We start from the raw sequence: 21,382 nt of genomic DNA on the forward strand, positions 1-21,382 counted from the left end.
AGCAGACTTGCCCTAATATACATTTAAAATAATCTGAGGCCACTGTAATAACATGACTGACAGCGGAGAGAGGCCAATGAGGAAATGTGAGAACGCTGAATCTGACCAGGAAGTGGGCTTGTTATGTACACATTCACCAAGGGACAAATTCCTCACACAGAGCTTCTAAACCACGTACACTTTAATCCTTTCATTCACCTCACAACACATTTGTATCTACTTGAGTGTTAACCTCTTGCAACCATGAAAGGTAAGCATTATTTTTTTATGCCATTCCTGTGTTTTTGTCCATGTTGCTTCCTGGACTGAGACCTCTATTGTCCCTTATTCATTAAAGAGCTGGATGGTGACATCTGATCATAAAATCATGCCACAAAGTTGATAAACACACTATAACAATCACAATACAATACTTTAATTAATGCTATAGCACTTACACTACATGTCTAAAATAATGTCCAACAACCCTATTAATTAAGTAGTTCACACACTTTTAGATGCATGCTTTGTGGGCACAGGTGTTCAACTGGGCACACAGCTTGTATAACTTCCAGAAAAGGGCTAAATGAAATGGACTACATTGGAGCAAGTGCACATGAGCCCTTAGCACATCATAACTAATGCCAAATGTGGACCAGAAGGGTTTAAAACCTCCCAGAAAAACTGCATTATCTAGATCTATGAAGCATTATTCAGTGTGTTTGAGAATCACAATCTTAAAAAGTGAACATGAAACATGCATTAACCTGCATCTTAACCATACACACATACTGGTGCACTGGGGCCAAGAGCACACAAACACACATACACACAACTGGAGCAGCGGGCAGACATCCTCAGTGCCCAGGAAGCAGTTTCGGATCTGGTGCCTTGCTCAAGGGCACTACAGCCATGTAGAGGAATGTGGAGACAGCACTATTCCTCCATTTTCCTGCTGGTTGTGGGGGATCAAATTATGATCAGTCACCTGTTAATATCACCAGTTAGACCACCAGTCACTGAGGCCAAGGCAAATTTTGACCCACGTCTGACCCACACAACAGTGCCACTGCTATATCTGAGCCAAAGGGCCAAAAGTGGCACAGATTACGTCCACATGTGTTTGCTATGTAGACAGAGTATTTCCTTCTGTCTACACAAATACAAACCCCATGTCCAAAAAGTTGGGCCATTTTAACAAATTACACAAAAGCAAAGAATATGTGATTATTAAATTGTCTCGAATGTATGTTTAATACATCCATTGGCATGGGGTACCAGTCCATAACAGGGCACCACACATACTCACATTCACTCACACTTATGAACAATTTAGCTTGGCCAATCAACATACCACATGTGATATTTGACTGTGGGAGGAAACCAGAACAGACACAAGAGACATTAACTCACTACCCCAAGACCCTGGAGACGTGTGACAGCAACACCTCTTCTGGTGTCATCGTGTCGCTCTATATTTAATGCATTGGTTATCAAAATGATTTCTACAGTGCGTCCTCTTTGTTGATAAGAATATCAATAGATAAAATTGCAAAGAAAATATTTTCAGTGGTTCACTGGCTAACTTAATTGTATTTCCTAAAATAACAACTTTACATGAAATTTTCACACAATGTCTATGGAGAGAGATTAGTCTCAAAATACTTTACAAATTCATAAATGTTAATCTACAAATTAAACAAAAGTCACAAATATGTTTCACTGTTTACAAATGAATCCCAATCTGTGTCTCACAGTCTGCAATTTGTACAAATAGTTACATTCATAAATACATCTTTTTGTTTTTCATAGATATATCACAATTTTATGCGAAAATAAATACATTTGTTTAAATTTACATTGCAAATATTTGTAAAGTAGAAGTCTCGAATCCTTCATTTCCTCTCGCGGGTTTGGGGATTTTGAGACTTTTGCATTTCCATCCGTCCATCCATCCATTATCCACCGCTTATCCGGGTCCGGGTCGCAGGGGAAGCAGTCGGAGCAAAGAACCGTTCTTTCGGTCACTACCCAAAGCTTGTGACCATAGATGAGGGTTGGGACGTAGATTGAACGGTAAATCGAGAGCTTTGCTTTTCTGCTCAGCTCTCTCTTCACCACAACGGACCGGTACAGAGCCCGCATTACTGCTGACGCTGCACCGATCCGCCTGTCAATCTCCCGCTCCATCTTTCCCTCACTCGTGAACAAGACCCCGAGGTATTTAAACTCCTCCACTTGAGGCAGGATATCACTTCCAACCTGGAGAGAGCACTCCACCCTTTTCCGACTGAATACCATGGACTCGGACTTGGAGGTGCTGATCCTCATCCCTACCGCTTCACACTTGGTTGCAAACTGGAGGTCCCGGCTCGATGAAGCCAACAAGACCACATCATCCGCAAAAAGCAGACATGGAATCCTGAGACCACCAAACCGGACACCCTCCGCCACTTGGCTACGCCGAGAAATTCTGTCCATAAAAATTATGAACAGAACCGGTGACAACGGGCAGCCCTGACAGAGTCCAACTCCGACTGGTTTCCTCCGGGTGCTCCGGTTTCCTCCCACAGTCCAAAAACACACGTTGGTAGGTGGATTGGCGACTCAAAAGTGTCCGTAGGTGTGAGTGAATGTGTGTGTGTGTGTTGCCCTGTGAAGGACTGGCACCCCCTCCAGGGTGTATTCCTGCCTTGCGCCCAATGATTCCAGGTAGGCTCTGGACCCACCGCGACCCTGAACTGGATAAGCGCTTACAGATAATGAATGAATGAATGAATGAATAATAAAACGAGGGTCATGTTAAAGTTTATCACCCTATTTCTGCCTCTGAAACAAATCACCCATTTTAACAGTCCAATCTCAAAAATATGAAACACATCGCGTCCCATATCAGTCAAGGCGACTTTTAGTGTCTAAATATAGGATGATTTTAACGTATTTTACGTGACAACCCTAGTATGCAGCGAAATTAGGGAAGTTCCGCTAGACTTTAATGTCGTTAAATTTAGGGCACATTCAAAAGCGTTCCCCAGTGATCACCCACTCCTGTCTGTGATATGAAGCTGAATTCAGCGGCTTGTGCGGATTTTTGTTCGATCTTCCACATTAAATGTTGCGCAAATGCGTCTCCCCCCACAGGGAGTTGGCCCCACAGGTCCTAAAGCAACAGTTGCAGATTTCATTCACCATATTAACATCCCATCTCTCTCTCTCTCTCTCTCTCTCTCTCTCTCTCTCTCTCTCTCTCTCTCTCTCTCTCTCTGTCTGCCCTGTTCCGAAAGCCTCTCACTCCCCACCCTTTCACTCCCTCCCTCCCTCCCTCTCTGTTGTCACTAGATATTGTTATGTAATTCTATAGGCCTGGTGACCGGCTCTTTTAAAAAGGGCTGATCATGTTCTCTTCTCTCGTCACAGCGCACACTCGCCTCCTCTCTCTGCTCTCGGCTCGATCTCTCACCAGCACATCATCTTCAGCCATGTCCTGTGTGAAGGCCTCAGCCTCAGGTAAGATGATTCTGGCTTAACTCTGTGGGCTGCCATCTGTCTGTTTTGGCTTATTTCAGCTGTGGACAGCGCCATAAACCACAGCTGCCACTTTTTTTTTTTTTTTTACACGTGTTTCAGTTCTTCGTCAAAATTTGTAAATGCCTGGGCTTCCTATATTAGATTTGATTTACCGGATTCAGAAAGTGCATAACTCTAAGCGTGCACGTGCCATCGCTGTGCTTTTAGGCAAAAGCCTCTCCTGAAACAAAAGCTCTTGTTTCTGCAGCCAAACAAGGTCACATGTTGTGAAGCGAGCTGGCAGGTTTGTAGGGCACTGAAACCCTCCCTGGTTTTATAATGGATTTGACAGCTAGAAATCTGTGGTGCTGTAAATGGAAGACTGTTCTCAATGCAGCAGAGAGTTATCTAACATTCCTTTAAGCTACTCAGGCTTGCAACGTCAACTAACATCAGTCACAAACTGAATATGGTTTGGATGTGTACAAGATCTTTGCTAATATGAAAATGCCCTCCATGTGCGTGGTATTCAGGAAAAAAAACACGTTGCATAAGTGTCACTTATTTTCAAATGTGAGAAAACATATAGTTAAAAAAACCACACAGAAACCTAAACAACTAAATATGATATTAATTGTGGCCAAGCTTCCTCATTGCCAAACTGCAAGGACTTGTTTTCTACACCTCCAAAACCTTTCTGTCTTCAGTCTTGTTTGCATTTTCTGCTTCTCTTGAGCCAAGTATTCCTGAAAACGTGGTTCTGGGATGGCTAGTCAATTATTTTGAAACCACCATTGGCTTCATTTCCTTTTCTTTTGCACTTGTGTTTTATTGAATCTCAAGAAAGAATAGTAACTTGATTTTCTCCTGTCTCTTAAAAACAAAGTACTCTTTATCTAGAGCTAACAGTTGTGGGGGTCTACTCTGGTCTTTCTAACTGTTAGAAGTCCTATTATCTCTTTAGGCTTCTATTTTAGCTATATTAGTTAGTTGAACAACTTGATTGTATTTTGTAATTATAAATGTATTAAGATATTTACACCTGCAAACCCAAAGGTTTTAGCCCAAGTGATCCATTTTGAATACAATTGTGCACCAAAAGTGGTGCTTAGCGATTCAGATTTTTACAGTTTCCAACAAATGCACAGTGGCGCAGCAGGTAGTGTCGCAGTCACACAGCTCCAGGGACCTGGAGGTTGTGGGTTCGATTCCTGCTCCGGGTGACTGTCTGTGAGGAGTTTGGTGTGTTCTCCCTGTGTGTGCGCGTGGGTTTCCTCACACAAACCGTAGGTGTGAGTGAATGTGTGTGTGTGTGTGTTGCCCTGTGAAGGACTGGTGCCCCCTCCAGGGTGTATTCCTTGTGCCCAATGATTCCAGGTAGGCTCTGGACCCATCGTGACCCTGAACATTATTACAAATGTGTCCAAGCCTAGTGAAACTGGTTCAAGAGGAAGACCCCCCAGCTTTCACAGTAGTTTACCAGTGTACCTTTCATATCTAACCTTGCTTTTATTTTGTGGGGACTAATTTGATTTGAGGTGCCCCAAGCTCTCCTTAGCATAAATACATACTTTTCTGAATTATGGCAAAGATTTACGTTCTGGTTGCTGAAATCCCTTATTAAGCATTTACTGTATGATTAAAACAATCCAGAATTCCCTGTAATTCCTACAGAATTAAAATAGGAAAAACCTACTGGCATATACTTTTCTATTTCCTTTTTCCCTTTGCTGCTGAGATACTGTAGCTAAGCTGTTAATGGTACTGTGCATTTATACTGTAAATATTATGTAACTTTTTTTTTTTAATTTTAAACCGATTTCTCTTTAAAGTGACCCATGCTGATTATAGAATTGTACAAATGTATACATATAAAGAATTCAGCATTGTTTTATTGTATGAGTGACACTGTATATGAAATATATAAAACACACCTTGTGTTACCTGTCCCCAGTTGCCAACAATAAGCAAAATAATGGCTGCAAAGTGATGCGTGGGCTTGAATGCATTGCTCCTCTGGTGCAGACAGTGGAGGAGACTCCAGAGTTTATCACTGCTTCAGTAAGAGGAACAATCCCAGCCTGGATCCAGGGAAGTCTGCTCCGAAATGGCCCTGGAAAATTTGAGTTTGGAAACCAAAGGTGAGTAAGCAAGAACAGCTACATCTGGTTCATTTATTACATAGCATTTTTCAGTGACAATGTCTATCACTTAAAGCTGGAATTTTCTTTTAGCTACAGTTTTTAAATGATCACTTTACTTATTGAGGAGAAACCACTTACTGAGGTCTTTTTTTTTTTTTTTTTTTTTTTTTTAAAATATAACCACCACAATAAAGTTAAAATGATAGTGCTTGTAATTATGGGAGGGACTGTGATATTTTCTTAGGAATTTATTTAGAAATGATATGATAAATTTCTAATAAACAGTTAACACTACTTCAGATGATCCTATGTTAACTTGTATCACAGCTAAGCTATGTATTTATTTCTTCTCTTTTTAGCTACAACCACTGGTTTGATGGCATGTCCCTGATGCACCGCTTTCAAATTCTGGATGGTCAGGTAACCTACAAAAGCAGGTTCCTACAGAGTGATTCATACAAACAGAACAGTGAGAAGGATCGCATCATGGTGTCTGAGTTTGGCACTCTGGCCTTCCCTGACCCCTGCAAGAACATCTTCCAGCGATTCCTGTCCCGCTTTGAAAAGATGAGTAAGTAAATCTCCAACTAACCCCTCCTCTCCAACCCCCAATATTCGACTCAGTGTTGTAAATGTATGCATGCATGTAACCTACCTACCTTCACAGTGAGGCGGTGCTGACTGTGCTCACTCTGCTTCTCTCAAAATTCTAATAAGCTGCTTTTTAAAACGTGGAGACTAACACTATGTTTTAATCATGAAAAATTATCATATGTATCTGACCTCAGTAATGGTGTCCAGAACATTAGAGGCTGTTACTACTCATACGTGGACATACTGTCTAATTCCCCTAATTCCAGAAGATATGTTGGTTGAATATGTTCTTACTAATTGTGTTTTGTGACAGAGTCAGACAGAGTTTAGGGTAAAGTTATTTAAATAAAAATGTATATCTGTCACAGCTGAAACAGTGTGAATTTTGCTGAGAACACACTCTCCATATGAAATGGCTAATAATACTCTCTCAGAATCCAATTATTCAGAATTCTCTTGGTTAATTTGATTCAGTTCAGATTAAATCAGCATGCTGGTAATTATGGTGATGCAAATTGTCCTAAAAGCTTTCATTTTAGAATCTTTACATTTTTATTTACACGTGTGGCCATCAGTTTATCTGACATTTCTCATGAAATCAGGGTTATTTATAGGGTGTTTGTTGGAATGTTTCTTAGGTTTTTGTTGTAGTTAGTCATAAGAACTTTGGTGAGGTCAGGTATTGATGTTAGACCATTTTTGCTGGATCATAAATGCCATTCAAACTCATCATACAGGTGTTAGAAGGAAGTTAGAAGGAAAATTTCTTGATGAATAAACAAGTAGAAATGCTCCATTCCAAATTCACTGTGCTTGTTCTAAAAATATGTTACTGGCTACCACAATTTTTGTTTTTGGTTTCTTTAAGTTATTCTTAAAGCCAGAAAGTTGCCATTTGAAATGCCTTTAGTTTTTTGTCATATCTGTGATCTGCTTTTTTTCTACAAAATTAAACAACTGAAAGAACATCCTCAGAGACTGGTGATTCCATAATTTTTGCCAGGGGTTGTATATATATTTTTTTACACTCACTTCCATCAAAAATTATGAAGTTTTTTTATCCTTCTCAACATCAAAACTATCTTAGAGATGTAGCTCCCATTTTGAGCTGCTTCTGGCCTGCAGAAATATGCTTTTCACGTATTTCACTGCTAGCTGCGATGTGTACATATACGTATGTGACAAATAAACTTTGATTTGACCAAATTCACTGACTCCATCGCTTAGACATTTGATACACATTAATCTTCAAACCCAACTTGTCCCAACTTTTCTAGAAATGGGGTTTTTACATCACACATACATACACATGCATGCTGAAAGGGCAGTTACATGCAATAATATTTACAACAAGTAATATTAGTAAATCTAATAGTGGTTGTTATATTAATTGCATTTTCAAATTAAATTTGCAATATCCAGAAAATGGAAAATAGCATTTTCAGAATGTTGCTTTAAATTTTCTTAGTTCAAATGTGTATGTTGGTTCCATGTGAATGAAACATATCTGTCGATAAATAATTATAGAAAGTTACATGAATTTGTTTTAGTAGGAATTATGATTTTCAAAGATTCACAAATTATTCCTTTGGAACCAGTTCATTGGATCAAGTTTAAAATCTGAAATTCATTCATTCATTCATTCATTATCTGTAACGGCTTATCCAGTTCAGGGTTGCCATGTGTCCAGAGCCTACCTGGAATCATTGGGTACACCGTGCCGCCCAAAATCCGAAATTAAATGGTTAAATTTTATTTTTTCCAGTATAGAGTGCATACTGAACTGTGTAAATAAAACTGTAATCGCTCAAAGCAGAAATACACTATATTGCCAAAGGTGATCACTCACCCATTCAGATCTTTGGTTTTATACACCTGTGGCCATGGAAATGATTGCAACCCCTGGATTCAAACACCTAGGCATGCAGGCTGCTTCTACAAACATTTGTGAAAGATTGGATTGTTCAGAGGAGCTCAATGAATTCCAGCGTAGATGCCACCTGTGCAACAAGAGCAGTCCTGAAATTTCCTTGCTGCGAAATATTCCACAGTCAGTTTTCAGTGGTATTCATAATAAATTGGAAGTCAATGAGAACAAAAGCAACTCAGGAATAAAGTGGAAGGCCATGTAAAATGACAGAGGGTCAGCAGATGCTGAGGTGCATAGTTCAGAGGTCACCAACTTTCTGCAGAGTTAATCGCTCAAAACTTTAGATTAGCTCATGAACAGTGTGTAGAGAGCTTCATGGACTAGGATTTCATGGTTGAGCATCCAAGCTTTACATCACCAATCATGATGCTTGGATGCTCGACCATGGAAACCATGCCTCCACTAGACTCTAGAGCAGTGAAGATGTGTTCTCTGGAGTGATGAATCATGCTTCTCCATCTGGAAATCCGATGGACAAGTCTGGGTTTGCCAGGAGAACGGTACTTGACTGCCTGCTTTGTCCCAAGTGTAAAGTTTGGTTGGGGGGGGGTTATGGTGTGGGGTTGTTTTTCAGGAGTTGGGCTCAGCCCCCTAGTTTCAGTGAAAGTAACTCTTAATGCTTCAGCATACCCAAATATTTTAGACAATGTCATGCTCCCAAAATGTGGGAACAGTTTGGGAATGGCACCTTCCTGTTCCAACATGACTGGGCACCTGTGCACAAAGCAAGGTCCATAAAGACATGGATGAACGACTTTGGTGTGAAAGAACCTGATTGTCCTGACCTCAACCTGATAGAACATCTTTGGAATGAATTAGAGTGGAGACTGCGAGCCAGGCCTCTCGTCCAAAATCAGTGTCTGACCTCACAAATGTACTGTTCTGGAAGTATGGTCAAACTGTTATAGCTACAACCGGTGGGCCGGAATCATATTAAATGCTATGAATTAAGAATAGGATATCACTCAAGTTCATATCTGTGTGAAGGCAGACGAGCGAATACTTTTGGCAATATAGTGTATATACTGGAGTGACCAATTGGTTGATTCTGTCTCTCTATTCCTTCACAGTGCCAACAGACAATGCTAGTGTGAGCTTCGTCAAATACAAGGGTGACTACTACGTTAGCACTGAGACCAACTTCATGCATAAAGTGGATGTGGACACTCTAGAAACAAAACAGAAGGTATACTCATGTCACTCTTCAAATTAATTACACACCTTTTAAGGAAAGTCAATATGTTACAGCAGTTGCTTAATCTATATTTTCCTCTCTAACGGTGCTTATTCCTGTATTATTCTACCAAAATATTTGTAAGCGTTAGCTCTCAGTGCCAGAATGCAAATTTAATTGCAGGTGATATCCCACTCATCTGAAGTCAGGGATCAAAGTGAGCACAATTGGCCTTGCTCTCTCTGGGTGGAAAGGGTGGCCTTTTGCCCTTCCATAAGTCAGCAACCATGCTAGCCAACACGAGTATGTGCTAAGAAAAATAACAGGTCTGAGCAGTTAATGTTTTCTTACAAGTGTTTTGAGCTGTCCACTGTTGTTGTGTTAGCCACAGCTCGAAAAGATGTCTTTTCATCTTGGAGAGAAAAAAAAAAGTGCTATACCTCTCCCTTTCAGGTTGGTAGCATTGTATGACTAGGAGAGATAATAGCTAAAGAGTGAGGATGACTAAAATGTAGGTGGAAAAAACAGATATTACTTTTGGCTAATTTATGCTAACATTCAAGATTCAGTGGATCAGATGAAAGAAAAATATTAACATTAGTAACTCATTGTTTATTCAAGTGTTACATAACTCTGGTTTGAGCATTCATTTTTTGCTGATATTTATTGATAATTTCATTATTATTATTACCACCAGTATTCTTAATTAAACCGTAATTCATGGTTATTATTATTATTTTTTTATTAAAGGTTGACTGGAGCAAGTTCATTGCAGTCAATGGTGCCACTGCCCATCCCCACATTGACCCAGATGGTACAGTCTACAATATGGGCAACTCCTATGGCAGCAAAGGTCAGATGACTCTATGTATACAGTCTTTATATAAAAAAATTTTTAACACTGTGCACATATAAATATATTTATTTTTGTATTTATTTATTTTTAATGAAAAATGGCTTTATTTCCCATCTTGGACTATGGCTTCGTCTTGGTGGAATAGTTTTTGTCTAATCACTTCCAGGGCTATGTTGTCATGAGCTCTGGGTTTCCAGTAGAGTCTCCCGTATTGAACAGGTCTGGAGGGAATATACAGAAATAACACCATTCACTGCCATCATCCCTTATGACTGGTGGAACAAGAAAATTGTCACTGGAACCTACCCCTAGAGTCAGGCCTAGGGTCTGTTGGCAAGCACATCGTCATCAGGGCAGCCCATGTAACCTAGCCAGGCAACTTGGGGGACTTGTGGACCCACGCGCTGAAGCTGGTGTGGGAGGTTGAGTGGTATTGGCTAGATATAGGTGGGCTCGTCTTCACACATTGTGGGCTTTGGAACCATACTTCTCAATAGGGAGGAGTGGTGCTGCCAGAAGTCATCAAGTAGAAGATGGAGACTTTTCAAGCTTGGCTGGTTTGGGGAACTCCTGATTTAGTGAATGGGTACTAACAGGCCAAAACGACTACAGCTTTTGCAATTGAAGAAGCAATAATCACAGTGTGATAAGAGTTAGGCCATGGTGATAGAAGGTGGACTTGAGGAGGTTCTGGAAAACACTTAAGCAGCTCAGGACCAGAGAGAAACTATCTGTCTGATAGTTAAACCTTGGTTTCATGAGGAACAATCGACATTTAATCCTGACCATGGAAGTGTGAATTGTCTCTTCAACCTTTCACAGATAACTGAGGAGACGTGAGTTTTCTACTCCACTCTAGATGTACATTTCGTAGATTTGGAGAAGGCAGAAAACTCTGTTCCTTGAGATATTCTTTGGGGGTGTTTTGGGATTATGGGATGCCAGGGTCTCTCAGGCGAGCTGTTCAGTTCTTGCACTCTCAGTTACGTTCACATTCTTGGCAGCAATCCGATTTGTTCAATGTGGGTGTTAGATTTTGTCAGGGCTGTGTATTGCCCCCACTCCTGTTTCTAACATTGTACAGGAATGGACAGGGTGACAAGGCTTAGGACAGGAGGGCTTCTGTCGTGAGATAATCGTGAGATCAATTTTAGGATAGGTGCAGTGTCTGAGGTTATGCAGTCGCTGTACTGGACAATTGTGGTAAACTGACGTAGCCAGTTGATCTATGTCCCCACACTATTGTCAATGAGACTGTGGAAACAACAGCTGAAATGAATGTTCTCCAGCAGATTGCAGGGCATATTCTCCATGATTGGCTGAGGAGCAGAGCAATCCAAGTTTGGAGTTGAACCACAGTTTATTTGCAATGAGAGGAGCCAATTGAGTTGGTTCAGGCATCTGATAAAGATGCCCCCTGGACACCTTTGACTGGAGGTGCCTCTGACATTACCAACCGGGAGGAGGGCCTGTGGTAGACCCAGGGCACACTTGCAGGAAGTGGTGGAAGTTGTGGAGGACAGAGATCCCTGGGATTCTTTGCTAACCCTCTTGTCACTGTGGGCCTGAAATGAATTAAGAGGAAATTAACATGATGATGATTGCCTAATTTTATATATATATTATAATTTATATGAAGAGGATGATAGATATAAACTTCTATTAAAAACCATTAAAAAATTCCACTCCACACAGTAGGCCTAATACCAGTGAGGATAATTGCAGGGCAGAGAAGTGATTGAACTTTATCAAAATGTCTCAAAAGGTCTTAAATCCTCCTACCATTCTAACATTTGTTCCATGAATATGAGCTGATGAAAGATTCATTAATACATTATTAAAGTGGTAATCATTAAGTAGAGACATTTCCAGTGATTCCTCTTTCTTCATATTATAAAATAGCCATTATACTGCCTTTTAAAGGTTAGGATGTATTAGCGATTAGGTTCATTCATTCATTGTCTGTAAGCGCTTATCCCGTTCAGGGTCGTGGTGGGTCTGGAGCCTACCCGGAATAACTGGGCGCAAGGCGGGGACACACACACACATTTACTTACACATATGGATACTTTTGAGTCGCCAATTCACCTACCAACATGTGTTTTTGGACCGTGGGAGGAGACTGGAGCACCTGGAAGAAACCCACGTGGACACAGGGAGAACACACCAAACTCCTCACGGTCAGTCACCTGGAGCAGTGACTGCAACACTCTTTTACAAGATCATACCCAAAACCGCACTCTAATCAAATAATTAACACATCTTTTCTGTTTCAGAAACCTGCTGCACCACTGTGCCGCTCAAGATTAGGTTCAGTCTAAGCTATTTTAAACCAAATAAATGAATGCAAAATGTCAAAATAAAACAATCACTTTGTTCAGTATTGTTTCCACATTTGTTCACACCGTAATACAAACTCAAAATATTATCAAGGTATACAGTATTAACAAGGTATAACAAGATATCTTTTTCAGATCCCGTCCACATTTTTAAACACCACATATACTGTATTACCCTTATACCACCCAGCTCTACTATTTACTAGTATTATGGTGGTAAAAATGACATACTGCTCCTTTAATATAGGTTAGTGTAGAATCACAATTATTTTGAAGCTGTAATCTTATGGTAAAATATTAGGTATTTCTTCTTTAACATAGAGATATTTTTTTTTAAACTGTCTGTTTATCTATCAGCTGCTCACTTGCGTTTTCACCAAGGTCATCATTATTGTATGGCCATAACTTTCTCTTTTCATGAAGAGGGTTCAGTTAATCTGCTCTTTTGTTTATGCAGGAGCATTGTACAATATTATCAGCGTGCCTCCATGCAAAGAAGGTCCCGGTGACACACTGCAGGGGGCGAAGGTGCTGTGCTCTATCATCCCCACTGACAAAAGCAGACCCTCTTACTACCACAGCTTTGGTAACTAAGCACAGTGTGTTCATTTAGACATTAATCATCCACTTTGCCCTACACATAATTAACCTTCAGGCCTCACAAAGCCATGCCACTCTTTTATAATTTCTCAGTCAGTAATTATTTAATGTGTCTTGTATATTTATTGCCCAAGTGGAAAAAAATAGTGTGGATTCTATTTCTCAAGTAGAAGGATATATATTTTTTTAAATGTGTGAATTTATTAGTGTCAGTACAGACTTGGCAAGCCATTTATGTAGGAGGCATATATGTAGGGTCTAAAATACAAATCAGAAGTCATTGAAATATAGGTGACAACATCCTGTTTGGAAAGAAGTGCTGTGGCATAAAGTATGACATCCATTATATGCTACATGCACAATTGAATTGAATGTCACACTTGCTTAATAGAGGGTATCAGATCAGATTTGAAGTAATGTTTTTTGCTGTGTTTGATGCTCTTGTGATTGTATATTTACATTAAGGCAGACAAACTTAAGTTATCAATCCATGGTAAAATCTTATTAAAGTCAGGCAATGTTAGGCTTCAGAGGTTCTGTGTTATAAGATAATGCTGAATGATTTGTTTTATTTCTTAAATTAAAAGTAACATTACCTCCCTGCAACAGATTCCCCCGGTAGTGGCCAGATACACTTTTCACATGGGTATGTTGCTCAGTCAAACAGCCTGTGAGCAAAAGGGCCATTTGGCAGTTTTCAGCAAATATCACATAACTAAAAGGGTGGTCACACAATATTTTACAGAAATTTGTAGTTCTTACAATATTTTTTGTTTTCCTGTTACACTGCAGTCTTGTTTTTCTAATTTCACCCCTCATAAATGTGAGGTTTTACTTTTGCCCAGTTTAAAGCATTAATGTCAAGACTGAAACATAATTGAGCAGAGTAACTTAATGCCGAATGATTTAGTAAAGGCAACACTTAATATTTTAATGTCCTTGTTTTGTCTTCTTAGCCATGTCTGAGAACTATGTGGTTTTCATCGAGCAGCCCATAAAGATGGACCTGTTTAAGATAGTGACAAGCAAACTGAGGGGGAAAAATATCAGTGACGGGATCTACTGGGACCCTCAGCAAGAGACAGTCTTCCACCTCATTAACAAACACACTGGAAAGGTAACAATGAAGCACCCTGCTGAGTGCACTGAAGGGGTAAGGGCAACTGGGGACTGGAATGAAATACTAAAGTCTCAATTCACTTTTACCCCTTTCACACATGCACAGTAATCCCGAAATATCCCGGTGTTTACACGGAGGAGATGTATGTGTGAACGTGACCACGCACAACATTCGTCCCAGACCTTACCCATATTTTATCCTCCTCTGCCCCCTTCACACATGAACTCCGGAGTATCGGGTCTGGAGATGTCCCGGAACGGTCGTTCACAAATGCAGTTCACAGCGGGAGATTTTCTGTCTCAGGCGCGCTCTAGCAACGGGAGATGAAACACGTGATTGAGGCGCATAGTATGGCATGCTTTTGGGGCCAACATCATCTTAATTCTAATGCCTGGACACTATATAACACGTTAACGCCTCTTCACACCATATAGCCAATCAGTGAACTTTAAAATGAATATATCTGCATGGGAATAAGGTACGTGACAAAAGCTGACAATGCGCAAAGTTTGGCTTCCCATATTCATGAGACACTTAAACATGTTACAACGTATTGCCTACTAAGCATGACACACATGCAAACATAGCATTACATTACACATGATCATAACAGCATTCTTATGTGATGGTACAGGGATATTTTGTCAATAACTTGTAGGTAGTCTGACAAGTTAGCTTTGGTTCCTCCCAAGATTTGTTCCTCAGCTCTGAGAGAGCTTTTTTGGTCGTATTTCTTTTACATGTACAGATGCAAAAAAACATGCCGAAATAAGAAATACATCTCAATACATCAACACACACATATTTTACGTCTGGACACGTAATATTTTTACGTTTCCAGATGTTAGACTCAAGACGATTTTGGCCCCAAATGCATGCCATAATAGTCCAGCACGTGCAGAGTCTTAATGCAGTGGAAATGCAGTGAAAATATATGCATGTGATATATTGTGTATAATGGTGAGCAATTGCTGATTGTAGAATCAATTCCATGCATTAGCAGTATGATATTTGTCCTCTTTAAATTTGTTAAAGGTGAGTCCGGTGAAGTATCACACCAAGGCTCTGTCCACCTTCCATCAAATTAATGCCTTTGAGGAGGATGGCTTCCTGATGGTGGACATGTGCTGCTCAGACAGTGGTCAGGCAATCAACAACTTCCTCATTCAGAACTTACGCAAGTCTGGAGAAGCACTGGATGCAGTATGTTTAAATACACACGCACACACATACACATATAAACTAGAATATGGAATGAAAGTCTGAATATATTGAATGAGTCCAGAAATAACTGCAACAAGGATATTCATTCATTCACTGTGTAACTTCTTATCTCAGGTATATAACAGCTTGGACAGGTCATTTCCTCGCCGTTTTGTACTGCCTCTAAACATCAGTAGAGAGACTCCACTGGAGCAGAACCTCAATGTACGACCCAACAGCTCGGCCACTGCCATCTGCCTAAGTAAAGACAAGGTAAAATACTTAAGACTTTAGATTTGCAGCATTGCTATTATTGGAACACTGAATCGCAACATTTGTCAATTAATGTGTATCAAAGAAAGGCTGTAGCTGAGGTAACAGAGGTCTTGCTTGGGCTGCTGTCCAAAAGCTCCTCTTCAATGTTGAATCCTACACATTTAAGATGGCACAATGCTTTATTGTGTGTGAATGTTTGTGCGTGACTGAAGAGCTGGCCTTCAGATTCTCAGAAACAAAGCAGGCATTTCTCAGCTGTGTTTGAGGAACTTTTTCAAATTCTTTTCCTGAACAATATACATCCTAAATACAATGAGAAAGAACACTTAACAACTTAAGTCAAAAGGATTAAGAAAGGTACAACTTGCTTCAAAAATATTTGTAGTATCCCATATAATTCATAATTTCTGTTATTTTAAGGTAATGTGCTGGTTAAAAGCATTTGAAATTGAACATTCATTCATTCATTCATTATCTGTAACCGCTTATCCTGTTCAGGGTCACGGTGGGTCCAGAGCCTACCTGGAATCATTGCACACAAGGCAGGAACACACCCTGGAGGGGGCGCCATTGACTTTTTCACAAATATACATACATCATTTAAAATAAATAAACAAAAACTTAGATTAAACTTGTATATAAAAACGATCATTTTATTTGATCATTATTGTAGCTGTCAAATAATAACCAAGATTCATTCATTGTCTGCAACCGCTTATCAAATTCAGGGTCGCAGGGGTTTCGGAGCCTACCCAGAATCACTAAACAAATAATATAATAAACAAATGTGAATCTGGTGTTAGTGTTTTCATTTAGTGTATTCTGGTGCCCTTCACAGGCATTTTGTGTTTTACCATTTGCCATTTCAGATTTTTTTATTTTATTTTTTTCTCTCTATCCAGGTGTTCTGCACATTTGAGGATCTCCATGATGATGATCTGGTGGATTATGGTGGTTTGGATTTCCCCCATATTCACTATAATAAGTACAACACTAAACCCTACCGCTATTTCTATGGCTGTGGCTTCCGTCACCTGGTGGGAGACTCACTAATCAAGATGGACCTGGAGAGTAAAAAGTTCAAGGTCAGCAGGACATGCTTCCCAAAAAATCTCTCTAACTTAATGCACTAGTTTTTTCTCCTTAAAATGAACCTTTTTAACATGTTTTTGCTTTTATTATTTGTTTCTGCAAACACAACATCCAGAGAACAGTTTTAAATCCATACTAGTACAAATTCAACAACTTTGGCATGTGTTGGAGAACCATTTCGTAAAGAAGTTGGGGCTGAATGCATAATGCTCTTCCACCAATGGAGCAGTTCACTAACCTAATTTGGAACGGTTCTGAGCACTTTGACTGACATAAATTGGTTCGTGCACCAGAAAAGTTCATTCCTAGCAGGAACCAAAGCATAGTTGGTTCTTCAGTGTAAACCACAATGTCGTTCATTAGGGTGTCAAGCTTAAGACACTCCAAAAAGAACTCAGAGCCTCAAATAAAGTGTTATCATGCAGCGGAGCTACACAGGCTGATTCACAGTTTTATATAAATAAATAATAGGAAATCAAACAGGAACATGCTTCATTTGTTTGGGTTTCCACGGCCATGTGGAGTGCAAAACAAGGTGCACTAGCTGTTTTCTCCCATTTTTACAAGTCCAGGAAGGCTCAGTGCAAAATTTTCATGTGTATTATATCTCGCTATGATGCGAATCAACTGTAAACACTGGATAAAGAAAAAAAATCTGTCCTACTTAAAATGGTTCTGGAGGTGGCACTGCCTTTAAGGCAGAAGGAACGGAATCGATTACCAGCCAACAGGCGCGGATAAATATGATTGGTTAAAACAGATTTGGCGGAGATTTCCTAATACCATGCCATAAATCAGTAAAGCTCTGCCTACACCCTTGTGTTTGCCTGGTTTGCTTTGCTTGAGTTGAGGATAGTGCAACTTGGGGACTCTGAGGAAGCTGCAGAATGCTCTGCTGCCTCTAAGGCAGATTGTGAAGAAGTTCTTTACTGCAGTTAGTGTTCAATCTGAGTTAGTGTTATAACCTTTTGCCAGTCCATCAGAGGCAGTGATATTATCTTTCATTCAAGTAAACATTTGCAACGTTTCCAACAAATTATGAAAGAACTAAGTCTACAGTAAAATAAATAAATAAGTGTGTGTGTTGCATATTTATTATTTCCAAGTCATATTTATTATTTCCAAAAACTTTACTGGTTTCCACCCACTGTCAAGTATACACTTTTTGACTGGTGACCATTGACTGGTCTGTCTCCAAGGCAGTTCTGCCTCCAGAACCATTTTGTGTAGTGATTTTGAACACAGGCTTTAGTTCTTGTAACAGCACATATTAACCTTGTTTGCACATTAAAAATTTGCAATGTTAAATGTCTTCATTTGCTGCAGAAACAGCTTTGCCCTAGATAATAGAACATTCATGTGAGGATTTGAATAAATTCAGACACAAGGTCATAAGGATTTGTTCAAAAAATTGTATAATAACTGAAACATTTTCACTATTGCTGTTTGATTGACAGGTGTGGCATCAGCCAGGTCTGTACCCGTCTGAACCTGTTTTTGTGCCGTCTCCTGATGCTGAGGAAGAGGACGATGGGGTCATATTATCTGTTGTTATCACACCCACAAAGGTACATTAGTGATAAATTTAAGTCCTATAATATTTCTAATAATTAGTTACTTGCATTAACTGCAAACTTGCAGTCAATCCATCAGTACAATACATGCTCTGAATATTTTCAGAATACAAGCACAGAATACAGTTATACTGATGTTTTAGGTTCATGTTTTCTTTGAATTGTAAAACATCTAATGTTCAGCTGCCAATGAAATATTAAATTTTTAAAGGGGAATATTAGTCTACCTTACATGTATGACGTTATCCAGAGCTGTTTCCAGTCTAATTATATTACTGAGATATATATGGAGTGTTTAACAAATTCAAATTCCAAATTTTTACGAATTGCATAGTACACTCTTAACATGTGCGGATGCTGTAAAAACACTCTTTATTAATAATTGTTTATCAAGCCATTTGTGGATCTGCTTAATGGGGACAAATTACACTCCTTTTACAGACGTTAACACAGTTCCCTTGAGTCAAACCACTGTGACATGCTTTGATAATAAAATACCCCAAGGTACAAACAACATAGCCCTGTTCTCCCCATGTTTAAACAGCCCACTTCAGAGTGATCCGTTTGAGCATCATTCTTTTAAATAACAATAAGCCCCAGCTTAGAAGCGAGGAGCAGAAGCTTTTTTTTTATTTTTTTTTATTTTTTTTTAACCTTTACCATTTTTGTTTTGCATAAGCAGATCACGAAGTACTGCCAGATTTTTTGTATTATTTATTTCAAAGCGTGTGTTTTGGTAGTAGCTCCAGATCCACAAATGAATGTGCTAATTTGGCCCCCTTAAATCTTACCAAGATATGATCAAACAGATCTTATCAAAGGAAGTCTTCCATCATTAGAGTTATTTGTTTCCAAAAGTAAATGAACCATACAACTGGTATGAGACAATCGACTTCAGCAGTTGACCAGTCCCTCTCAGGTATGTTTTTGTCTTTTCCTCCCTCTTGTGAACTGTCAATCCAAAGAGGCTGCAGTTGATTATCACCTCTGTGAATGTTGTTCTGTGAAGGTACTCATTGCTCTATCCTCTTTCAAGGAAAGGGGCACATTCCTCTTGGTTTTAGATGCGAAAACTTTCCAAGAGCTTGGAAGAGCCGAAGTGCCAGTTAACATTCCATACGGCTTCCATGGAATCTTCAACTCAGCTTAGGACAAAGAAGTGACCACATGTAGCTTATGATGACCACTACTAGCCTGTGATGACCACATACTGCCTTCATGGTGTATACACAAATCTAGCAATAGACTGTTTCTTATTTGCTCCAATACTTGACAAAAACTAAAATAAATAAATAACTGCAGAACAAAGTGCCAGGAAAAGGTGATGATGATGTTGAAGTTAAGAGTGTAATTCAAGGGGACTCCAAGAAGGCCATTCAGGTACAAATGATCGAGAAAGTTGAGTGGATTGAAATATTTTACAACTGTGAATTTGTTTATTCATTTTTGGTTTAAAAGAGATCATACCAATTAATAAATGTCTTACACTATTTTGGTATAAAATGATTGCATTACACTATTATTGCTATTAATGTAACAACTGAATCATGAAAATGAAATTTGTTATTGTTATTTAAAATGAATTAATAATAAAAGTGGCTATTAATCAGTATACACCATTTCACACATGTTACTGCACACTATGTATTTTGTATAGATTCATTACAAACAGAGTATTCTATTTCAAGTGTTTTTTTCCTCTTTTAATGTTGCTGATTATGGCTTTCAGCCAATGAAAACCCAGAAGTCATTATCTCAGAAAATTTGAATATTATATAAGGCCAATTTAAAAAATACAGAATGCAATAATGTTGGCCTGCTGAAAAGTATGTACAGTACATGCACTCAATACTTGGTCGGGGCTTCTTTTGCATGAATTACCGAATCACTGTGGCATGGCATGTAGGCGATCAGCCTGTGACACTGCTGAGGTGTTATGGAATCTCATATTGCTTTGATAGCGGCCTTCAGCTCTTCTGTTTTGTTGGGTCTGGTGTCTCTCATTTTCTTCCTGATAATATCCCATAGATTCTGTATGGGGTTTAGGTCAGGCGAGTTTGCTGGCAATCAAGCGCAGTGATACTGAGGTTATTAAACCAGGTAGTGGTACTTTTGGCAGTGTGGACAGGTGCCAAGTCCTGCTGGAAAATGAAATCCACATCTCCATAAAGCTTGTCAGCAGAGGGAAGCATGAAGTGCTCCAAAATTTCCTGGTAGATGGCTGCGCTGACTTTGGACTTGGTATAACACAGTGGACCAGCAGATGACATGGCTCCCCAAACCGTCACTGATTGTGGAAACTTCACAATAGAATCAAGCAGCTTGGATTGTGTGCTTCTCCACTCTTCCTCTATCCTCTGGGACCTTGATTTTCAAATGTAATGCAAAATTTACTTTCATCTGAAAACAAGACTTTGGACAGAACAACAGTCCAGTCCTTTTTCTCTTTGGCTCAGGTAAGATGTATCTGACATTGTGTTTGCCATCATTATGTAGCCTACTGAACCAGACTAAGGAACCATTTTAAAGGCTTTGTGTTGATCATTCAAATTTTCTGAGATAATGACTTTTGGGTTTTCATTGGCTGTAAGCCATAATTATCTACATTACAAGAAATAAACGCTTAAAATAGATCAGTCTGTTTGTAATGAATATATATGAGTTAACTTTTTGAATTGAATTACTGAAATAAATTAATATTTTATTAAGGTTCACTTGTATGTCACAGTCATTAATGTGATCTTAAATGTAAATATTTCGTCATTAACTGTTTGTAATTTTATGCTATTTTTCATCCTGATGTGGTCATATGAGGCCTGCCACTTTGCCAAGATTATTTAAAAGTATTTCACCTTGTGAGGACTCTAAAGACTCTACACATAATAGATGTTACACAAAGGTAAAAAAGATAAAAAAGCGTGTATTTACCTTGTTCCTTTGGGACTAACAGCACAACTCATCATATACTCTCACAGCAACTTGAAGTGGAAAGCT

At 39.2% G+C, this 21,382-nt stretch overlaps 1 protein-coding gene across 1 annotated transcript; it reads left to right on the plus strand.

Annotated features, from left to right (window-relative positions):
* Nucleotides 1–147: 147 nt before the first annotated feature.
* Nucleotides 148–21,044, plus strand: bco2a (beta-carotene oxygenase 2a). Its single transcript, XM_066658520.1, has 13 exons — nucleotides 148–250; nucleotides 3,397–3,486; nucleotides 5,441–5,627; nucleotides 5,990–6,201; nucleotides 9,225–9,340; nucleotides 10,079–10,181; nucleotides 12,981–13,109; nucleotides 14,080–14,240; nucleotides 15,279–15,446; nucleotides 15,582–15,719; nucleotides 16,625–16,807; nucleotides 18,272–18,382; nucleotides 19,425–21,044. Exons 1-13 carry the CDS (start codon nucleotides 244–246, stop codon nucleotides 19,536–19,538), a joined length of 1,719 nt encoding a protein of 572 aa, XP_066514617.1. The 5' UTR covers nucleotides 148–243; the 3' UTR covers nucleotides 19,539–21,044.
* Nucleotides 21,045–21,382: the final 338 nt, after the last annotated feature.

Source organism: Hoplias malabaricus, chromosome 2 (assembly GCF_029633855.1).
Source record: "Hoplias malabaricus isolate fHopMal1 chromosome 2, fHopMal1.hap1, whole genome shotgun sequence".
Lineage (NCBI taxonomy): Eukaryota > Metazoa > Chordata > Actinopteri > Characiformes > Erythrinidae > Hoplias > Hoplias malabaricus.

Excerpts from the sequence above, each read along its gene's own strand:
- bco2a (XM_066658520.1), top strand. Across the intron at positions 3,487-5,440 it reads TGTGAAGGCCTCAGCCTCAG|TTGCCAACAATAAGCAAAAT; the intron begins GTAAGATGATTC and ends ACCTGTCCCCAG. Across the intron at positions 9,341-10,078 it reads CTCTAGAAACAAAACAGAAG|GTTGACTGGAGCAAGTTCAT; the intron begins GTATACTCATGT and ends TTTTTATTAAAG.